Source organism: Muntiacus reevesi, chromosome 7 (genome assembly GCF_963930625.1).
Source record: "Muntiacus reevesi chromosome 7, mMunRee1.1, whole genome shotgun sequence".
NCBI lineage: Eukaryota > Metazoa > Chordata > Mammalia > Artiodactyla > Cervidae > Muntiacus > Muntiacus reevesi.
This window is the reverse complement of record NC_089255.1, coordinates 54,674,315-54,697,965: the sequence shown is the minus strand read 5'-3', so window position 1 is coordinate 54,697,965 and position 23,651 is coordinate 54,674,315. Positions and strand designations below refer to the sequence as shown.

The following is a 23,651-nucleotide window of genomic DNA, read 5'->3' as shown; positions in this document are numbered from 1 at the left end:
AACTCCTTGAGTTAGTTGGAGGTTCTTAATTCCATTATCTCCCTTTGCGTTTTCAAAAGAGGAAAGGACAGAAACAAAGAAAGGCATCAGAATGTATAGAATCTCTTGCTGAAGGCTTTGGTTGTCAGCAGGGTTGGTACTGCCCCCTGGAGGAAGACTTTGGAAACTGCTGAGGCAAGGGGCCTTTGCTTTCCCCAATGATTTTGGAAAGGTGAAAATACTTACTGGCATTTAGTGGGCAGGAGTAAGAAAAGGCAGATGTCCTGCAGTGCTCAGGATGGTCCTTCACAATGAAAAAATTATCCTGATGTTTCACATGGCTTTCAAGTTTTCCACTGGGCGTTCTTGGAAGGGAAAGCCCTGCTTATAATTTCTTGAGTCCAGTACCTAACTTTCTTTTGCACATAGGGATCTTTCAAGGCTTTGACTGTACCTTCAATTTTCTAGGAAGGATACTAACACAAATCCATCTGGACACCAATGTCACCAACAGCACCACCACGCCTGTGCAGGCCTGCATTTGCAACTGTCATTTCAGCAATGAAATGTTTCCCAGTCAGCATTTTATTATATCTTTTAGTATTGTCATGACCAAGCTTTTACCTATTGACATATTTTTATTATGAATTTCTTAATCTTTGCTTTTTATCCTTTAAATTGTGTATAAATTATTTGTGAGGTAGGTTTTATTACTTATGAACTTCATTTTAGAATTAGAGAGGGAATATTAGAAATTGTTAACAATGTTTCAGTCCATTCTAGGACTGAAAAGAGTTGAGAAACACCACACTTAAAGTTTCTAAAATTTAAGACCAACTTCATTCTGACTAAAAGCCTGGAAGATTGTTCACAGTTACCGTATTCTTATGTATATTCAGTTACTAAGGGGAATTTTTACATTGCCCCAGATTAGCAGGGCTGCCTGGCTGGATGGCAGGCATTCCTGCATAGATATGAATAAAGGGCCCATCATCATATGTATCAGGTAAAAGGAAAAAAAAGTAATAACTCTTCTTTGCATTAGCTGTCTTCATTTCTTGTGGCTTATTCTCCTGGGTTGCCTTGTTTTTTGCCTTCAAACATCTGTTGGCATTAATTTTTCCTGGTAACTCTCTAGGCAGATATTTACTTTGCCCCTGAACTAAGAAAAATACATTTTAAAAAAATGCCTCCAGATTAACATTTTAGAAGAAAACCATCACTGTCCCTATAATGACCTTTTCTATTCTCTTCCTACCTATACACAATTAGCATATTATTTAGCATTTCTTCCATTCTTAGACCACAGTTCTTTGATACATGTCTGTCACTGTCATTTATCATTCCTCCACTTAATGAGCACCCATCATGAGCCTCGTGGTACATTACCTGCTAGAAGCACAAGATTAATAAATTCCAACTTTAGCCTTCAAGGAGTTCAGAGAGTTGGGAAAGAAAGGCAAATAAACAAGAAACTAGAGTGCCAGATGATATAGACTGTTTAGAAGGATATACAAGAAATGTATGAAATGATCTAATAAAAGATTTGTAGTACCTTACATTGAACCTTAGACATAGTAAATGGTTAATAAGAGGTGTTTACAAGTTATTAAAATTGTTCTAAGGCTGAAAATTGGACAGATATATTGACAAGTTAAAATGGTAAAATAAGGGTGCTGCCAGTAAGATGAATGACATTCTGATGGAATGGGATATTCCAACGACATGAGACAGACTTTATTTTCTTGAGCTCCAAAATCACTGCAGATGGTGACTGCAGCCATGAAATTAAAAGATGCTTGCTCCTTGGAAGAAAAGCTCTGACCAACCTAGAGAGCATATTAAAAAGCAGAGACATTACTTTGCCAACAAACGTCCGTGTAGTCAAAGCTCCTTTTTCCAGTAGTCATATATGTATGGATGTGAGAGTTGGACCATAAGGAAAGCGAATAACTGACTCATTGGAAAAGACCCTGATGCTGGGGACGATTGAATACAGGAGAAGGGGACAACAGAGGATTAGATGGTTGGATGACATAACCGACTCAATGGAAAGTAAGCTCTGGGAGTTGGTGATGGACAAGGAAGTCCAACGTGCTGCAGTCCATGGGGTCTCAAAGAGCTGGACACAACTGAGCGACTGAACTGAATGACATAAGAACATCTGCATAATTTTTCCTTCAACCACCATTTCTCTAACAGTTGCCTTGCCATGTGCTAGACACTATACTCTCTGGTGAGAATACAAAACTGACTAAATCCCTGCTTTTTCTCTCAAGGAATTGGTTGTATCAAAATTGTTTCCAGAACTAGGAATGCGTGTGCATATTGACTAATGGCATCGCATTTAAGGTAGAAACTAATATCACACAAGGTGCCAGGCTCAGAGGTAGAAATGGACTCAGCAGGGAGGAGGCTGACCCAAACACATCAGGTTGTAAGCAGAACTCTATCTTAGCAGTGTTTGGGCTGCTGGCTGCAAGAGATCACAAATGAGCCAGACATTCAAGAAGAGACAGGTGAGTCAGAACCCAGGACATGAATCCAAACACTAAGGAAATGGTGTTTGACACAGCAGCTCCTTAAATACTTCCACAGAGAAGCTGTAGCTGAATGAAGAATAAGAAGACGAGTTTCAAGCAAGTCTCCAGGCTCTCTAAAAACATCAGATTGAAACCAGGTCATGACGAAATAAGTAATGAAGAGCTAAATAATCAGCCATTAGGAAAGAAGCTCTGGAATGGTTAAAAGTGAAATTCATTCATGTGTCTATTTTTAATTTTTTTGTGAGCTTTCTGTGTGCACACACATGATCCTGGGGTGATGATGCTTAGAAAACGATTTCATGTGCGTATTCAGGCTATATCTGGCCACTACAGGAAAGCAATCAGCTGATTTTTCTTGTGTTCTTTTTCCATTACTAATTAGAAATTGGCTGAATCTTTAGTACAAGTTACCCTGTGGTCCATCCATTCATCCATCCTCTTAATAATCACATTACCAGGTACTAGGTGAAGAACCATCCCAGGTGATGGGAGGAAGAAAGATAAATAGACCGACCCCGTCCTTGAGAGGTCAGTGTTGGGAGGCCAGTCTCAGTTTGGAGAACAAAAGTGCAAAATGCATTGATTTCAGGGACAGTATCTAGATCACTTTTCCTTTGTCAATAAATTTAAATGGGCATGCAGACAATAATCGATAAATTGGTGCCCGCACAACTGTCACCAAGGAAATATTTAACTCAATTCCTTCATGCTACTGTCTCTGCACAGCCGGGCCAGGTTGGCATTCTGATTGCTCATGAGGAAAAAGGACGATGCAACACTCTAGTTCTTCATATGCCAAGATGAAAATCATCAATCTCAATCTCTGTGAAAGATGAAACTACTTTGGTAAAAAGAGCAGTGAACTCTATCAGTCTTTCTGAGGCAATGCAATCTTAAAGATGATTCAGAGAGGGAGGAAGCAGTGGAGAAGTTCAGGATTTATATAGGGAGAAAGGAAAATGATAAAAATACTTCATCTGTTTTGCAAGAAGCAAAAATAAGACAGAACATATGTTAAACCCAAATGGCAACTGGTTTTTGAAAGGCATGTAATGTACCCTAGGTGCTAAATTATTTGCTAATCATATGCAAATTCCTCATCATTCAACATGAATATCTTGATATTTAAAAAGATTGTCTATTATATAATTCAAATTAATCTATAAAAATGAAAATTTATATTTCCTCTTTCTCCCATACTGCCAACCTTTTGACTAGTATGTATATGCCAAATCGTTTTCATATCTAGCATTTACCAGTTGGCATTTCCAGTTCCCAAGCATAAAACCTTCTAATTTGTAACCACTAAAACTTATGTAAATGTATGTTCCAAACATAGCTATTTAATATTAAGTGCATCTTTTGTGAAATAGCTTATAGTGTCTCATCCAAAGGTTAATAGAAATTAGTTATTTGATATTTGCTCATTAGTTGATTCAAGAGAGCATTTCCTCTGTTGTCATACCAAATGTTTGGGGTTCTGCAGCCTTGTGATCCCCAACCTGGGCAATACCTGTCTTTCTAACTGTCATATAGGAGACACATGGTAAATATTGTAGTATTCAGAATTTAGTATTCAGAAATACTAAAGGAAAATAGTGTTTAATTGGAAAGCAATGCCAGATAGTAATGAAGAACCCAGATTCTGATGCCTCGGTTTAACTCTTGGTTCTGTTGCTTGTTTGGAATAGACTTTGGGAAAGTTACTTCCCTGTATCTGTTTTCTCATCAATAAAATGGTAATAACAATACTCCCTATCCTCACTGAACTGTTGCCTGAATCAAATGATTTAAGGTACATGAGGCACTTGGAACATACTAAGCCATATTGGTGTTAGATGTTATTATCATAGCTGTCACTATCAGTGCTATTCTAGAAGGCTGAGAATGACCTGGTGGCTCAGACGGTAAAGTATCTGCCTAAAATGCAGGAGACCTGGGTTCAATCCCTGGGTCGGGAAGATCTTCTGGAGAAGTAAATGGCAACCCATTCCAGTATTCTTGCCTGGAAAATCCCATGGATGGAGGAGCCTGGTAGGCTACAGTCCATAGGGTCGCAGAGAGTCGGACACGACTGAGTGACTTTACTTTCACTTTAATTAGGAGAGGAAGGCATTGGCACAATGAGATTCAGAAAGGGCACATGCTCTCCAGAGAAGAAATTAAGGATGTATGGGTTTCTCTCTATTGTTCAGGTTCTACATTTATGCATGTGTGGATCAGCTAATTCTTGGGAGAAAGAAAAGGGCATAAGTGTTTTCAATGGCCTTTGAAACAGCTGCCTTCTCCTACTCCAGCTTTTTTTGCTTGGCTAAATTATGTTCATCTTTTAAGTCTTGCATTAGGCATCTCTTCTTCAAAGAAGTCTTCTTGACCTCAAATCTGGGTTAGGTACTGCTTTGATGTGTTCCTGCAAACTCATCCATAGCATTTGATACACCATGGTCTTCAACTGGGGATTTCCAATTCTTTCTCTGTGTACCACCAACTCATGGATCAGTACACAGAGGCATAGAGGAGTGATGCATAAAGATGTATTCAAAGTTTTGGAGCTAGCACAGTGTGCTGTACAGAATATCAAGTTATCATCCCTTCATAACAAAAAGCTTATCGTATCTGCCTTCTGAGTCCACTCAAAGGCTGTGGTTGGGATACTTTCTTGCGGAAAATACAAAGAAGAACTCTGATGCATGCATCACCAGTATATGTATGTTTGTTTATAAATACTATACATCCTATTAGTATATCAACATTAAGTCCACTCTAAAATATACACGAAAATAAAAATTTCAAAAGGAGAACATTAACACACACATACACACACAATAGTGCCATTTATACTTTTTTTGCTTAAGATTGCATTATTAAAATTATCTTCAATCATAGTTTCTTGGCGAGAAACTTTTGTTCGTATTCTGAGAGTTACTTTAGTTAATACTAGAAAATAAAATCTGTAGGTCATCTGAGCAGGGACACTTGAAACTGAACATAGGAAAGGCAGCCTTCTGGGAAGTGAATCTTGCACTCTCTACCCAGAATATCCTATGGGATACTGCACTACCCAACATAGGAATCAAATCAGCTTACCAAAGTCAATCTACGGATCAAGGATATTTTTGTTGAAAAAAATGCAAGTATAGATTTTTATTATCTCACTCTTCCATATTCATTTCATCAGCAAATACTTTGGCAACCCACTTCAGTATTCTTGCATGGAAAATCCCATGGACAGAGGAGCCTGGCAGCCTGGCGGGCTACAGTCTATGTGGTCGCAAAGAGTCAGACATGACTGAGCAATTGAGCATAGCACCTTTATAGACATTCAAAATCTGATCACGTCTCACCTTCTCCAACCAAGCCACCATTTGTGTTCCAAGATGCCATCATTTGGATTAGCATTATACGACCTCCCAACTGGTCTCCCAGCTTCTGCTAAAGGCCCTGAACTTTAGGCAGTGAGATTCCATTAAAATATGTGCCCATTGTCTGTTCTCCCATCTCAGAGAGAAAGCTTAAGTCCTCAGTCTGATACACAAAAGGCATTCTATGATAATCCCCCATTACTTCTCTGCTCCTTGCTCACTTGCCTTACTCAGATCTTTTCTAAATTACTTCTCTGGCTTTAAGAATGCATTGGCCTTCTCACTTAGCCTGAAGGCCTCAAAGGAAAAGGAAGATGTATTTACCATAACTAACAATGTCAGGAAAGAGTTTCCCTGTGAGGTAGTCAGACACTAGGTTTCAAAGCCTTTCTACAACTAGACAGATTTTCTTCTGAGATATTCAACAAGCAGATGAAAACTGTCCTATGCCAGTTCTTCTACTGATGGCCACCAGGACCACAAAACTTTTCTGTTAAATATATCTTGATTTACTATAAGATAATGGTTTTACTTAAAGAGCACATTTTCATTATTTAACTTTGCAGATAAGACTTTGAAAATGATGCAAACAATAAAGATTATTTGCAGCACCCTTATTTCATGTATAATCTTCACAACCACACAGTTTAATATGAATTTAAATTCAACCAGTAATTCTAAGCCTCCATTTCTATCTCACCCAATTTATTTAATGAAAAAATTCAGAGTACTTGCTTAAACTGATCCAAATAACATTTTTTAAAAGTGAAGGGAAATAGCTTTCTAAAGCATTTTGATAATAGAAACCATTGCTGTTCTTTAAAGTAATCAATCTTAACCTCAAATGTGAGTGCTAATTATACAGTTTCTTATTAAAGAGATTCAAGTAGATCGCAGTGTGATCATTATAAAACTGTAAACTCAGATGAAATTCACAGATCTCCCATAAAATACTGATTCACAAATATTAAGACCTCAAATAAAATACAAGCTGTGAAAGGTAACAAGTGAAAATGCTGAAAAATAAGATACAAAATTATAAAGTGCAAACACACATTGTGCTTCAGTTCTCACTTTACTGATTCCATCTCATGTACAAACCTTTCAAGAAACCTGGTGATTTTCTTTATGAGGGCTGTGATGGCAACGATTGAACATTCTGCATTTTCTTTGTTAATAGAAACTATGATTTATGAGAGAGGAATAAAAATCTAAGAAAACCACTCAATAAATTATTCAATTTTCAGATCAAGCTGATTACAGCAAATTTCCTTCATGCTGCAAGTATGGACAATGCAGCTTATTGGCTAAAATGAGTGTTTAAGAGAATATCTAGAATTGTTTCCTTGTTTTCAGTAATTTGGTGACTGTAGACAAGTCATATACCTTCTTTAAGTCCAGTTTATGCATTCAAAAAATGAAATAATAATAGGAAGCATGTCTCAAAGTGCAAGAGATACACTACTAGAGGCATTCAAGATACCCAGTATGGTGATGAACTTTTTCCCAAATACTATTTATTTCTATGTGTATGAGAAAGATACATAATTAGTATGTTAACCTAAATATTCATAGAGGCTTGTTTCAGGAAAAGCCTAGGTAGCACCATGGAAATCTCTCTTCTTCAGATAGTAGTCCTTTTCAGCTGTTAGAACATAGTAAGAGTGCAGTAACTGTTGCTGTTAATATTATTTTTTCTTATGATCTATTAACATTATTGTCATATTACCACAGCACTAATAAGTCAAACATACTACACCCAACATAAAAGAAGTTTATGTCTATCTATACAAAAAAAATCATCTGTTACTTTTGAAATGATTTACAAATAAAATGGAAGAAATTAAGGAACCAAGAAAGAATAAAAGAAAATAGGAAAACAAACAAAAACAAGCAGGAGGAATGAGAAACTCATAGAGGAAAAATGAGAAAGGACCTGATAAAATTAAACAATATAAACCATTTATCATAAGAATATTTGATAAAATGATATGTTGCAATCACACTGAGGCTAAGTAAATGTGCCTATAAAATTTGAGGTATAATCATATTTGGTGAATACCACCTACGTCATCCTCTTAACTTTTGAATCAGGATATCTGAGATAAGTAAAATAGCTTTTTAGTTATTTATTTTAAAAAATTCCATCAAGTAATGCAGTGCATACCACTAGTAAAGATCTAAAGCTTTTCCTGTAATTATACTTAGCTCCTCTGAATAGTTTTAAAATTAGTTTTGTTTATTTTTTCCAAAAGGGGAAAAATGGCAGTGTTAGTATCCAATATAATATTGCTTGCAAATTTTCCTCTTCAATGCTTGTCATTTGCTTCCTATATACTTGCAATTGGAGTTAATATTTTTGTATAAGGAATATTTCCCAGGACAATATATACTTATTACTTTGTGAAAATATTATATTTATTTTAAATAAAATATTCTAAATTTAATCCACCAACATATATCAAGTAGTTTTAATATTTTTGTGTTCCAATTCTTATCACAAGCTAATCCTAAATTTTCTAAAGGATTGCTCAATAATGATAAAGATAGATAATATTTATTAAGATCCAGATTCTTTAGTCATAGTAAGATTCAGTTCCATAGAATTAATAATTCTCAATAATTCTCTATTATGAAGTTTCACCAGAAGGCCCTATCTGATGAAACTTCAAATAATGAGTAAGCCATGTGATAGCAAAACTCATAAAAATTTCACCTTGATAGCCTGCCAAGAATTTCTCAACCAGAAATGAGGCTTATGGGCCAATGGATAAATTAGACACTAGGGATAAGTAACAGAAATACCACCAAATGAGAATTAACACATGATGAATGACACTAGCTGCCTTTGGAGAGACACTACAAGTGTTTCTCCAAATGAATCAAGAACACAAATGTAGTCAGTGAAAATTAATTTAAAAAGGAATTTTTCTACTTCTTGTTTGAAAGGTGTAATACAAATACAATTATGTGACATGAACCATGAGGAAGGCCTTAAAGAGAGTAAATTTGCCAGATAATTAAAGCTAATTTCTTTACAACAAAAAAACAAGTGACTTGAAATTACCACTTAGTTTTAACAAATTACTATCTGAATTTACCAGCCTCAGTGACTTTCTTAGTATTAGGAAATATTCCATCTATTTTGATCTTTGGCCTTCTTTGAAAAAGGCTTTTTCTGCTACCTATCATCTTTCACTGAATAGTGCTCTCTAATCAGTAATCTTATAAAAATAATAAAGAGAAATAAATATAATGCATTTTTAAGAGTAATACCTGTTTTAAGTTTTAAAATTTTAAATATAGCAACATTTCTGAGTCCCAAATAAAATCTCTTTTAAAGAGCTAAAAGAAGTATCTAAAATTTTTTAACAACCTGAAACATGTAAACTTGTAACATGTTTTCCTAAGAAATATATGTAATAATATTATACATTTATTTTTTCATCAAAAGCTTACTAACAAAGTTGAAAATAAAATTTTTCCTTAATTTTACTATTTTTTAATTTTCATTTTTAAGTCACAGATAACAGGCTAAAAAGTCAGATAACATTATACAGCAGAAATTTAAGACTCACTTGCTAGTCAAAACCATAAACACTGTGATTATAAAGTTACAGTGATAAAATTTGTTACAGAATGAATCAAGTGGTCCAACTATAAAACAATTTACTTTTAGTTTCTATTTCATTTCTTATTCCCAGAAAAAAAAAATAGCACACGGCTATTATCATGTTACCAAATGAACACAAAATTTGGACTCATTATGATCAGAGTATCCTTATAATATATGTCCCATTAAGCTATTATTGTTACTTCTGTTTTCATTTTTACTGCCTTTAAAACATTTTAATAAATGTTGTTTTGTAAAATGTTTATTAATTATAATTTAGAATTAGAAACTTGACAATTATGAGGAAATTGATAGCAGAATAGGTCAGAAACAGGGCACTTAGCTTGGCTTTTGCAGAAATGATTTATTGTGAACTCATATTCTCAACATGCTCTGAGGAGTAGAAAAAATTCTGATGAAAGAGCTTGCCAATAAATTTTGCACTTACTTTGCAGACGAAAAGTGTCTGTAGTACACTGTAACTCAGGCTCCTTGGCCCATTCGATCTTTGGCAGCATCTGCATCATCTCATAGTCACCATTCTTTGCCACAGACTCTGGTTCACTGTTGACTGGTGTCTTTCTTAAAGTCTTCATGTGCTTCTGAACTTCCGCCAAAAGAACAGCTTGTATTGCTTCAGTTACCTGTAAAATTTATTTTTCAAATGAATTATTTTTAGTGTTTACAAATGGTCAGGGTCTTATATAAACCCCTAAGCCTGGAATTTTGATTTGAATGTCTCACATAAACTGCAATGCTCCATTCCACCAGAATTACTATCTGAAACAAATGAAGTGCAGTTACTGGAAACTAGCATCCAAGTCATCATATTGCTCTTTTTTTTCTTTAAGAAAAAGAAGTCTCAACAGATTATAAAAGGAAAATTTAAAGGCATTCTCCATTCTTTCTCATAAAATATTTTCATTTTCACCAGAAAACAAAATTTGAATATATCACATTGTTTTTAAAGACAAGCTTAGTTTCTGGATGCCTAGTATAATTTAACCAAACACACTTAATTTAAAAAATACAGAAAATTAAAGACAAAACTTTAATAATAAATCTCACCAAACTGTGTATATGTGTAAATAGTTTCACATGGCTTAAAACACTGCAAAGTCTGCCTTCCAGTTATTGTACATAGCCAGTCAAGAACCACTGTTGAGGAGAGAGAGAAGGGGGATATTTATCATGGTGTATCCAGTGGTGGTAAAGTGGGTTGGTATTGTACCTGTCTCCTGAGAACCCAGTGTACACGTCAAGAAGCAACAGTTAGAACCGGACATGGAACAACAGACTGGTTCAAAATTGGAAAAGGAATATATATGCCAACGCTGTATATTGTCACCCTGCTTATTTAACTTACATGCAGAGTACATCATGTGAAATGCCAGGCTGGATGAATCATGAGCTGGAATCAAGAAATATAAACAATCTCAGATATGCAGGTGATACCACTCTAATGGCAGAAAGCAAAGAGGAACTAAAGGCAGACGCTTTACCGTCTAAGCCACCAGGGAAGCAAAGAACATCTTAATGAGGGTCAAAGAGAAAAGTGAAAAAGCGGGCTTAAAAGTCAACATTCAAAAAACTAAGATCGTGTCATTCATCTCATCACTCATGGCAAATAGGTGGGAACAAAGTGGAAAAAGTGACAGATTTTATCTTCTTGGGCTCCAAAATCACAGCAGACAGTGACTGCAGTCATGAAATTAAAAGACACTTGCTCTGTGGAAGGAAAGCTATGACAAACCTAGACAGCATATTAAAAAGCAGACACATCACTCTGCCGACAAAGTCTGTAGGAGTCAAAGCTATGGTGTTTCCAGTGGTTGTATACAGATGTGACAGTTGGACCATAAAGAAGGCTGAGTGCTGAAGAATTAATGCTTTCAAATTGTGGTGCTGGAGAAGACTCTTAAGAGTCCCTTGGACAGCAAGGATATCAATATTAAAGGAAATCAACTCTGAATATTCATTGGAAGGAGTGATGCTGAACCGGAAACTAATACTTTGGCCACCTGATGTGAAGAGCTGACTCATTGCAAAAGACCTTGATGCTGGGAAAGATTGAAAGCAGGAGGAGAAGGGGGAGACAGAGGATAGGATGGTTGGATAGCATTACTGTCTCAATGGACATGAATTTGAGCAAACTCCGGGAGATAGTGAAAGACAGGGAAGCCTAGCATGGTACAGTCCACGGTGTCACAAAGAGTCAGACATGACTTAGCCACTAAACAATAACAGCAATCTTGTGAGACCTTTAGGCTCCAGGGACACTCAAGAGAGTTTATGCTGATGGCAAATGCTCAGTAAACAGCAGGGGCAGAAGAAACTATATTCTAAACTCTTTTCTAGAGTTTTAAATATAGGGAGCATCCAGAAAGTATCAGAGTAGTTTCCTGATCACTGATCATCCCCCTATTCTTGGCCACTCAGATGCTTGGTTGGGTTGTGGCAAAAAGGCTCTTGAATGATGTGATTTTACTATTCTACACCAGATCTATTAACATTGTAGTACTGCCTGTTACAATACAGGTACATAATTCCTGCTCATGCATATTATGTGGTGAGATCCTCAACACTGTGAAAGCTGTTGCATACCATGAATACAACATAAAATTCTACACATTATGGTACTGATGACTCATGCTTATTAACTATTAACTATAGTTACTATTAACTATACTATATATAGAAACTATATATATATACTATATATAGAAACATATATTAACTATTAACTATGATATCTATTAACATACTTTTTTAATTCACAGTAAGTGAACCACACTTATCATATAGATATTATGAGAGGACAACCTGTATTAATTATTCATGAATAATTTTACATCATTGAATTTATGTCGTTTTAATTTTATCACACATTTTATTTGATAGCACTGCCTCCAAGATATGAATGGTGTGGTATAAAGAGAAAGAGATCTCAATCTGAAATAAGAAGCTCCAAGTTTCTGATCTGACTATGACAGCTATTACAAATGCAACTTTTGACAAGTTACATACTTCTCTGGGACTTTAGGGGACATATGTATACCTATGGCTGACTCATGTTGCTATTTGGCAGAAAACAACAAAGTTCTGTAAAGCAATTATCCTTCAATTAAAAAAACAAAAACAAAACCCAAAAACAACAGTATGTGATTCTGAGAGAGGCTAAGATGAGAGCTTTCAATCGCAGAAAGCTGTATGGAACTTACTTCTGTTTCTACATATAAAAATCAGGAAGATATTGGAGGATATCCTTGGACCTGTAGTACATCAGACTATGGTCTCTCCCTTGGAATGGGCAGATTGGCCATATGTTCCCACAGGATTATGGATGCCCTCTCATGACTGTGATTTACTGTGATTTAGCATGTCCTCTATCTACCAGATATAATATTCTATAACAACCTGGATCAATATTCTTTCTTAAAAATATACAGAGATTTATGGAACTTCAGTTAATATTTCTAATTATTAGATTGACCATATTTCGTAATTGTTAAATTTTGGAGCTTTTTAACATATATGTCGCTATAAATATGTACTGCAGGAATAATTAATATGAGTATCATTAAGAAACAAGATGAAGTAGAAAACATATTTACTGCAATGAGCAGGACAATCAGAGCCAGAGAACTTAAAAGTGAATACAGAATGGCACATACCCAGTTGGAATCAAACTCAAAATATACATTTTGTACTCGGTATGAGATCAATACTCAGAGACATGGTACAATTTATATAAGCATATAATAATGCTATAGTATCTGTTATACACTGAACACTAAAATCATGCAAACAGAGTTGAAATAGATTTTGTGTACTTTAAAAATATACATGCTGGAAGGTAAAATTTAATGATAGTTTCTGACTATCAATGCTTAAGTCTCTCTAGCATGTAAATATAGTAGATAAATTTTGTAGATAGGTAGTATACATAGAATTTTTCCCAACAAATATAAAATCTATAGATATTATATAACTTTGTAATGATAATAATGAACCGGAATTGAAAGCACAATGCAATAAAGTTGTCTCCCAAATGCATATATAGTTTTTCCTGAAAAGACAGATACATGAAGCATTACAAGTTATAAAGGAATGTGCAGATTTAAAATGAAGTTTGAAAATCCATTGATGGGGAAGAGAGCCACTTATTAGCTGGGAGTCATACTGTGCCATAGCAAGCTACATTTTTTTTTAAATGGTTTTCTGCTAACACCTTGAAACAGCAAAGTATTGTAAAATAGTACAGAGCATTATGAAGACTCATAAGAGCCCCTGTGGGCTGCGTGTGGTTTCAATGTCCATCCAAACTTTCTGGTATAAAAAAGCATTTTCCCAACAGTCAGATTCACACTAGCCTTTCATGTCTTTTCATCATTTCCTTGAAAAAACAATACTTCTCTCTGGTGGCCTGGATTTCATAGTTTCACATACCAGTGTTAGATTATAAAATCCAAAGAACTTTAGTGTTGCTTCAGAAATATGCAAGTTAGCAACCCCAAAACTTGCTGTTGCTTCTCCAGCATTTATTTCTATGTTGGGTATATTTCATGTGTGAGAAACCAAAGAGACAATCTGCAAACTCTTTCATCTGCAAAATTAACTCATCCTTACTTATTTCCTTAAAAATACCCCCCTTCAATTTCTGAAGTAGGATTTTGCTCTGTTTTACGAAATCATTACCATTGCCAGTGTTCTTAAAATACATTAAAAAGCAGATTCAAATGAACGTGTTTAACTGCTTAAATGAACACTTTATAAGGAATTTGAGGATTGGTTATTGAAGCATTTATATGGATATTTGCAACAGCCTCTGTTTTTCCTGAAGGACCCAGGAATTCTCATTTCTATAGCATCTGTCCTGTGCTCAGATGCTCAGTCATGTCCAGCTCTTTGCGTCCCCATGGACTGTAGCCTGCCAGGCCCCTCTGTCCATGGAATTTCCCAGGCAAGAATACTGGAGTGGGTCACCATTTTCTTCTCCAGGGGATCTTCCCAACCCAGAGATCGAACCTGCATCTCTTACATTTCCTACATTGACAGGCAGATTCTTTACCACTAGCGCCACCTGGGAAGCCCCATTTCTACTTTACACATGAGGAAAATAAATAATCAACAAGTTAAACCTATCTTCCAGAATCATTTATCAGGTTAGTGACAGAAAGGAGAGAACTTTGAAGCTTAAACTTCATACAGAGTGAATAATAAATGCTCTGGTAATATTTGTCTTGCTGCCAGCATTTTAACAAGGTCATAGAATCATAGAACCTTAAGGTCCATTAGTCCAAATATATCCAAACTACATTAAAATTTATTTGAAGGTCAAACGGACAGCTACAAAAGATCTTTAATTGGAGCAATTCAGAATAAATGTTCTGCTGAATTATTTTTTCCCTAAGAATTTTTTTCTCCACTGAGAAATTCTTTGGCTACTGGGGAAAAAAAAAATTCCACCTTTAATAGAGACCCTTTAAGGGTGATAGGAAATCTGCAGGTAAAGTCAACATATACTGATATTTATTTGATTAACACAGAGGCTTTTTCATAGCTATTCAGACATTCACCAAGTATTTATTGACTGGCTGCTGTCACTTCTGCTTTTCTGTGCATTAGTGAAAGGAGTGAGTGAGACAGGCAAAGTCCCTGCTCTTAGCAAGCTTCTGTAACAGTGAAAGGACAGAAAATAAGCAAGCAAAAAACAAATGGTAAAATCTCCATTAAAAGCAAGCCTAACAAAGAAAATAAAAATGGATACTGTGACAGTGACTGGAGCATGGGGAGAGACAGGGTACAGTGACAATATTAGATGAAATGATCAGGGAAGACTTCTCTGAGGAATTGGCTTTTAAGCAAAGATCCAAATGATGAACGGGAAAAAAAGAGAATTCCAGTCTGAGAGAACAGTAAGGTCCTGAGGTGGAAATGAGCTTTGTGAGTTCTGGATATAATAAGCAGATCAGTGTGGCTAGTGAGGACCAGGGAGAATGATGAGGAAAGAGGTTAGGCTAGGGGCAAATCATGTAGGCCATGGTTTTAATGACCATCCCCACTGTGTTATTTGGTTTCATGGTATCAACCCCCACGATCTGTTCTGAATCGACTTTCTTTGTTTTCCTGTAACCAAAAATAACCATTAATAATTGGCGTTATTGCTATGCTTGTCTTGCAAATGTGACATTTATTTAGCCCATGAAGAATAAACTTCCAGTTAATATTCATCTAATCAATGCACAGATATTTATTGTATGATGTACAAAGCTATTCACACATACACAAACAGTCCTTGAAATAAGGAAAATACTTAAATTGGACATTGAGTAAATGAGGTCTCTACATCAGCTCACAAATGAAAAGGATAGAAAAATGATCTCTAATCATACCTATCAAATTCACAAGCTTAGGGACCTTTCTATCTAATATTGAAATCAAATAATAAACATTTGCCTCAGTGGGCATTATGTTACCTATAACACCATAAACATCTCTTCATCAGCCCCCTCTATTCATGCCCCCTAACTTGGTGCATCCTTGCATGTTCTTTTCCACTTTTCCCTCGTTATTAGTCTCTGTATCAGTCCTATTAAATGAAATACCCTGGAAAAAAACACAAGAGTACCTACTTACGTGTAGTCTCAGGTAGAGGGGAATATGAAGGAAATGTAGCAGCAAGGAACTCTTCCAGTAACTTCAAGAAATGAACTGTTATCATACCTGAACAGACTGGTCTCTCCAACAGGAAATTAGCTTCAAAAGTGAAACGTCAGCTTCAGGTAGATGAGATTCACTCTTACCTAAAAATATATAGAACACATTTCTATCTTGAGAGTATTAAACCTGGAGGCAGCCCAATGATCTTCAACCCCGACTGCACATTAAAATCACTTGGGAGCCTTTTCCTCCCCCCACAAAAATCAGTCTTCCAGTGACTCTGGTCTAATAGGTCCCAGGATGAGAATGGGGCAGGCATTAATACTTTTTAAAGTACCTTAGATGATTTTCATATATAGCCAGAGTCAAGAAACATTAATTAACATATATGTATTTCTAATAATTATCCTAATACACATTCACATCAAATCAAACTCATCTTTATACCTTAAACCCATTTCTGTACCTTTTTGTCACCAAAATGCAATGATTAACATTTCCCTCCAAACAGATTACTGAATTTCACAACTCCTTCCTCATACAAGTAGTTCCTGAAATTCTACCTTACCATGAATCAGTATCTATCACACAGTAAACCCTATAAAAAAACTTCCTTTGATTTGTCCTTACCTAGCTAAACTACTCTGATCAATAGGTATAGCACTTATGTTTTAATTTGACTCATTTTGTTATGTATCGTTTCTTTTAAATTTGCCTTCTTGAATGTCCTTTCTATCTATTTGACCTAATGTTCAGCGTGAAATTTTAAGGGTAAGCTGTGGCTTAGTTTATTTAAATTGATCCATAGAGTGTCCAACAGTTCCCTACACAAAAAAGCACTTAATAAGTGCCTTTTCATTAATTGAAAATGGACATATTATCATCCAAATGAAAAAATCAATGAATTAAGGCTTTCTGATGGCTAAAGTATATTATCTAGGTGCCAGATCCAGGAGTGAGATAAGGAAGAGTAATGCAGTCCTGCACTGGAGGGAAAATTGCTATAATTGTCTATTTAAATTAATGTATTAATGTATGTTTGAAATCCTGGATCAACTATTTAAATTAGTTTCAGTCTAAGATGCTTTTCATTGAATTATCATTTTATATTTTAATAGACATGTATGTGTGTGTATATATCTCACATTAGTGGGCAAGGGAGATTAATAGAAGGTATTGATATAATATAAACTGGGAACATAAAAGAAATATATAAGAAACCTCTGACTCATTATTAATATCATGTTTTCCTATGGAACCTATGATATAAATTGGAAATGGCCAAGAACAGTATATAAAACATGTGAGTATGACAGAGTACTATGAGTTTTAAGTTGTATCTTTCATTTCTTCATGAGCAGAGCAGGTAAAGGAGCGTTTTCTTTTTATCTATTTCCTTTCTCTCTCTTTCATTTGGTTGACCTTGTGATTGCACCATCAAAGTTAAGTATTGGTCTCAACTGTAACTACTTACTGGCATCATGGGGTACTTCATAGTGCACTTTAATGTGATGTTAAAACTTTAATATGAAATGGAAATGAGAGCCAACTTTTCTTGGCAATGTCAGTGAGTTAAAGAATTAATTATAACTTCAGGGGAAAGATAAAAAGAAAACATCTCAGGCTTACCAATATTACTTAGCCATCATTTCTGATGATGGAAGTGGGTATTGGTTCCTGTGAGTCCTTCAGAATGAGCACCTCAGAGCGCTATTTTATTCCTCAGGCTTGGACTTTATAGAATTAATAGCATGAAGTAAATCTCTCCTTTCTTTAACCTTCCATCTCCCAATTATTAAAACATAAAACCATGTTTCCCTTGTACCTGACTTAATTTTAAATGCTATAAATGCCACCTCTCAACATCAGGGAGATTGTTTGATAATAACCCTAGTTGCTTAGGCTGCTTTGGTTGGGACAACCATAGAAAAAGTTGAGGCCTCCTTGGTTCTGGTTAGCAAATACCTGGGTCTCTGCAGAAGCCTCTTACTATTTCTGTTTTGTTGCTAAGCCATGTCTGACTCTTTTGCGACCCTATGGATTGTAGCCCACCAGGCTCACATGTCCATGGGATTCTCCAGGAAAGAATACTGGAGCGGGTTGCCATTTCCTTCTCCAGAGGATCTTCCCAACCCAGGGATTGAACCCCCATCTCTTGCATTGGCAGACGAGTTGTTTACCACTGAACCACTAGGGAAGCCCAGAAACTACTTATATTATACCTTAAATTCTCTTTCCCAGCATTATAAAAAATAAAAATTAGAGTAAATAACCCTAATAATGACTATTACTTCAGGCGAAGGCAGGCAATCCAGACTAGGTCCTATGGAGGAAACATAACTTATAATCATAAATGTGAGAAATAGCCTGACATAGAAAGAGCAAGGAAGTTGGAATTAAATGGAGATGGACTGGAATCCCAGTCCTTCAGTTTGTTAGCTGGTTGACTATGAATGAGTCATCTAACTTCTCTGATCCCCAGTTTCCCTAAGGATTAAACAGAGATAGATCCTCTTATTGTGCAGTGTTATTTCTATATTAGTTGAGATAATACATGTAAAGTTTGTAGACTTAATTCTTTGGACATACTAGTGGCTTAATAATTAGAGACTATTAATAAACTCTCACTTTAATCTTCTGAATGAATATTCTATTCAAAAGCCCTGAGAGGGCCACTGTGCAACTGTTATTCAGGTCATCCCAATGTATTAATCATATGCTGCACAACTTTGGAAGTAAAAAGCACATCAAATCTGGAATTTTAAATTCAGTAACTATGGCTTTTAAAGGAGTAGAAGATATACTTAAAGCTACTTAAGTAGTAAGTGGCAGAACTGGATCTAGAACCTCAGTGGTTTATCTCCAAACCACTGTTCTATTTTTTATTCATTCTCAATCCAAAAGTATTTGCTTAATTCCTTGCAAGCATTGTTCTGGGAACTGGGAGCACAGCAGTGAATAAAGCTGATCAAAAAAAAAAAATTATTTAATAACCTCCCTGGAGCTTACATTTAGTGGCAGGAGGTAGGTGGCAAATGAAAAATGATATATAGCATGTCAGATGTTGAAAAGGATTATGATCAAACGGGGCAAGGGGTAGAGTGTGCCAGGGAGAATGGAGGGTGCCTGCACTGATAAGATGGCATTTGAGGATGAGTTGAAGGATAGAGGATAGAGGTGGGGAACAGCAGGTTGACTTATGTGGAAATCTGGAGAAAGGGCCTTCCAGGCGGAGGGAACACTCAGTGCAAAGACCTTAAACCCTGCCTGTCATGTTCTGGTAAGAGTTAAAAAGGGCAGCCTTGCTGGAAGTAGTGAAGCTGGGGGTGAATACAAAGAGATGAGGTCAGATGGGGGCGTGTGTGAAGACATAGGTAGAGCAGCCAGGTTATACAGGGCCTCATGGGCTACCGTAAGGACTGTAGCTTTTATTCAGAGTGAAACAGAAGCTGCTGAAAAACGTTAAGTAGTAGCATGAGGGCTTCCCTAGTGGTTCAGACAGTGAAGAATCCACCTGCATCACAGATAGACCTGGGTTTGATCCCTGGTTCGGGAAGATCTCCTGGAAAAAGGAATGACTACCCATTCCAAAATTCTTGTTTGGGGAATCCAATGGACAGAGGAGCCTGGCAGGCTCAGTTCATGGGGTCACAAAGAGTCAGATGTGACTGAGCAACTAACACACATGAGGTTCTGACTTATTTTCAAATAGATCATTCTGGATATTTGGTTGGGAATAGAGTGCAGGAGTCAAGAATAGCAGCAGAGGGTAGTTAGGAGCCTTCTGTATCCAGGCAAGAGGGGATGAAGTCTCACACCAGGCGTTCGGCAGAATAGTGGAGAGAAGCAGTCAGATTCTGGGATATATTCTGAAGATAGAACCAACATGATTACTAAAAGTTTGGATGTGGAGTATGAGGAAAAGGAGAAAGTCAAAATGGCCTTAAAATTCTTGGCCTGAATAACTGGAAAGATAGATTTGTCATTTACTGAGATGTCAAAAAATTGGATAAGGAGGTTTGGGAGATGAATTAGCCATTTGGCATCAAAATAAAATCTTAACACCAAGATTGTTACCCAGAAAAATTCAAAGACAACCTTCTGAAATAGCTGTAAAACTGTAAAATTACTTAATATAATACTTATGTGGTAATAAAGATATTGATATAGTAAGCTTTCTCATAAATCATATGGGACCTTTATTTAATATTAAATGTTCCCTTGCTGAAAAGTTTCAGACTTTTAAGTATTTCAAAGATCATTTGAAAAATCCATTATATCTTATAAGATACTTGTTCTAATAACAAAATTTCATATATTTTAAATATGCACAAAATATAAAACTATAACCATGTGAAATACAGACTAAATCAAACAGTAAACATGCACCCTTCTCATTCTAAACTGTATGATACTATCCAGTTATGGCACTTTTATTTCATAGAAAAAAAAATTAGACTATATCTGTAATTACTTTACCATTTCGTAAATAACCGTAGAAGCTTGAAATATTCAGAATATCATTTCCAGGACTTTTCATCTTATTATGCATAGACTCAATTTTGAAAGCACTGTTGAGAAAAGATTTAAAAGATATTTTAAATATGTATAAATATATTTTGAGAAATAAATTGAAGATATGACTGCATGACCACTTCAACAAATTTGGGAATTGAGCACATTATTTTTAGCAATGTCTTTGACACTATTCTCTTTGGTAATCTTATTTCCCCACTTTGACTTACCTAAAACCCTAATCTCAATTGAATTGTGAATCTTGGTTTATTCAGAATTATCTTGCGATCCACTTTTACTGGAAGGCCATTGCTACTTTAAGGCATGTGATTTTGGCTAATGCAACAAATTTTTGAGTCCTAATATGTTCATATCTGTCAAAGAATTATCCCCAGATAACATCAGGACTTGGTGAAGGCAGCCTTTACCCTAGTCCAGTGATTCAATGGGGGAAAATTTCAGATACTATCCAGGGATATTCTCAAAGGCAAATAGCTCTTTGCTTAAAATTTAGTTATATCATGCACTCAGTTGTTAAGCATGCAAAGATTTCTTCACCTTCCTGACCACAATGAAATGTGAGCAAAATGGCAACATTTATCATTTATTGGAAGATTTTGTGTGACAAATTCAATACACAGTATTTTAATTTCCTTAAATATGACACATAGTCCCCAAAAGCAGATCAAATCTGATGTGGCTTACTTAGGGAAGCAGTCTCTAATCCTGACACCTCCATTCAATAATTTATTTTAATGAAGAATTTTGTAAAGAATTAACTAACATGTGGCAATGATTTTAAGGCCTTTTAATGGATAGCATGCTGAAAGCCCTTAATCTCCCCTGAAGGGCTCCAGACACATCCTCCACATCCTGTATTCAGTATCAAGAACAAACTCAGAATGAAAACCTCTGGCGATAGTAACTAAGTCCCTCATCTGCTCTGTCTGGTCATGATTAAGCTAACAAATAGAATTTGTTTTTAGAATTGAAGAAATCTTAACCATCACCTATTCTATTCACCTCATTTTATAAATGAGGAAAGCAAGGCCCAAAGGGGCTAAATGACCAGTCCAAAGCCACACTACTTTAACAACAAAACTGGGATTTGTTCTCAGGTCTTTGGAATTGGCTGACTATAATTTTTTTATCATACATTAGGTGTTATTTAATTTTCTCATTAATAGAACAGTGAAAGAAGCCTAACTGAAATTAAAATACACATATTATATTTATATATATATATGTTATAAACATGAAGTTATATATTTATAAATATATTATAATGAACAGAAGAAAAAAATAGAGGAAATTTAAGTATAGGAATCATGGAAATTTACCAGTCTCTACTTTCTCATTATTATGACCACCAAACAGAAAACAGAAAAACCCTGTAGCATAGAAGCATTGAAATGGAAGGAGGCTTAACACTGAATCTATATAATTCATACGGACTTGCTACCAGACTGTAGGTTCACTGAAGGTACCTGGCACAGATTTGTTGAACTGAGCTTTTACCAAAGAATAGAAATGTCAAGGACCATTTACTACCATGTAATGAGCAATTCAAACAGTACTTCTCCTCCAAGGGCTTTCTGATGGTTTCATCTCACACTAATTATTCTCTTTCCTCTGATCATCTACAATACTTACCTATACAAATGTTTCTCCTTGTTCTTTTAAGTGTTTTCTACTTACTTCATATGCATTATCTTCATTATTTGAAAGAGTTCCTACCCAAATAAAAATTTTATTTATGTTTCCTCAGTAAGCTAGTGCTAAGGACATATTCGTTAAGCACTTGGTGAGTCAAATCTTCTAACATCAGACTATGAAAAACCATATTGAATTTTAGCAGTGGGAGAAGGTAAATAGAGAGTCAAGGTTAGCAATCAGGCTCTAGAATTAGACTGATGCTCAGCCTCAGATTCAGCTTGCAAGACTCTGAATTAATCTTGGGGTTGGTACTTTCTCTTCATAAGTCTCAATAGCCTATCTATACATTAAGCAAATAATTGCACCTATACCCTAGCTTTGTTGTGCACGTGGAATGAATTCATGTGGCCAATGCAAGGGCTTACATGGTGACTAGTAGATATTAAACACCCCAAAATAATAGCTATTATTACTAAACCATACTTTCTATAAATGAATTGATGATAACCTCTTCTATATAAATATGCCAAAGTATAAATTAAATGGTGGGATTTGAGGTATGAAATTTTCAAATTTTTCTTTTCCTAATGATATATGAAATATGCCATCAGAGGCATTTACTTTAATGCTTTTTGTTCATAGTTAATTCACAGCAATGAGAAGGCATTGGCACCCCACTCCAGTACTTTTGCCTGGAAAATCCCATGGACGGAGGAGCCTGGTAGGCTGCAGTCTATGGGGTCACGAAGAGTTGGATGTGACTAAATGACTTCACTTTCACTTTTCAGTTTTATGCATTGGAGAAGGAAATGGCAACCCACTCCATTGTTCTTGCCTGGAGAATCCCAGGGATGGGGGAGCCTGGTGGGCTGCCGTCTATGGGGTCGCACAGAGTCGGACACGACTGAAGCAACTTAGCAGCAGCAGCAGCAGCAGCAGCAGCATAATGGATTTCAAATGTGTGTGAATCTGTCTATCTATCTACCTATCTATTGAACAATTCAGCATCCAATACTGTGAATTTTATGGAACATATTATGAGAGCAATGGATATTTGCTGGATGAATAAATTTTAAAATATACAGATTTATTGCCCATTTTTTTTTTCCAATGTCAAAGAATTAAATGGAAGATTTTCTTAAATGTGTTTTGAGCTAAAGGAGATGTTGTTTATTTACTCTTTCTTTCCTTCTTAGCTCCCTTTCTTTAAAGGTCTTATTTTTTAAATGATTTTATTAAAGTTTCCATGATATTAAAATGGCATAAAAAGAAATTATTAAGTAGCAGTACAACTAAAGGCAAGTCATTTCAGTTTTT

At 35.7% G+C, this 23,651-nt stretch overlaps 1 protein-coding gene across 1 annotated transcript in view; it reads right to left on the bottom strand.

Annotated features, from left to right (window-relative positions):
• The window catches only part of WDR72 (WD repeat domain 72), a 212,871-nt gene that overhangs the window by 64,791 nt on the left and 124,429 nt on the right, over nucleotides 1-23,651 (bottom strand). Inside the window, exons 16-18 of the mRNA XM_065941562.1 lie at nucleotides 20,643-20,734; nucleotides 16,227-16,306; nucleotides 9,949-10,144 (exon numbers count right to left, since the gene is read on the bottom strand). Coding sequence (XP_065797634.1) covers nucleotides 9,949-10,144; nucleotides 16,227-16,306; nucleotides 20,643-20,734 — 368 coding nt within the window. The remainder of the gene's footprint in view (nucleotides 1-9,948; nucleotides 10,145-16,226; nucleotides 16,307-20,642; nucleotides 20,735-23,651) is intronic.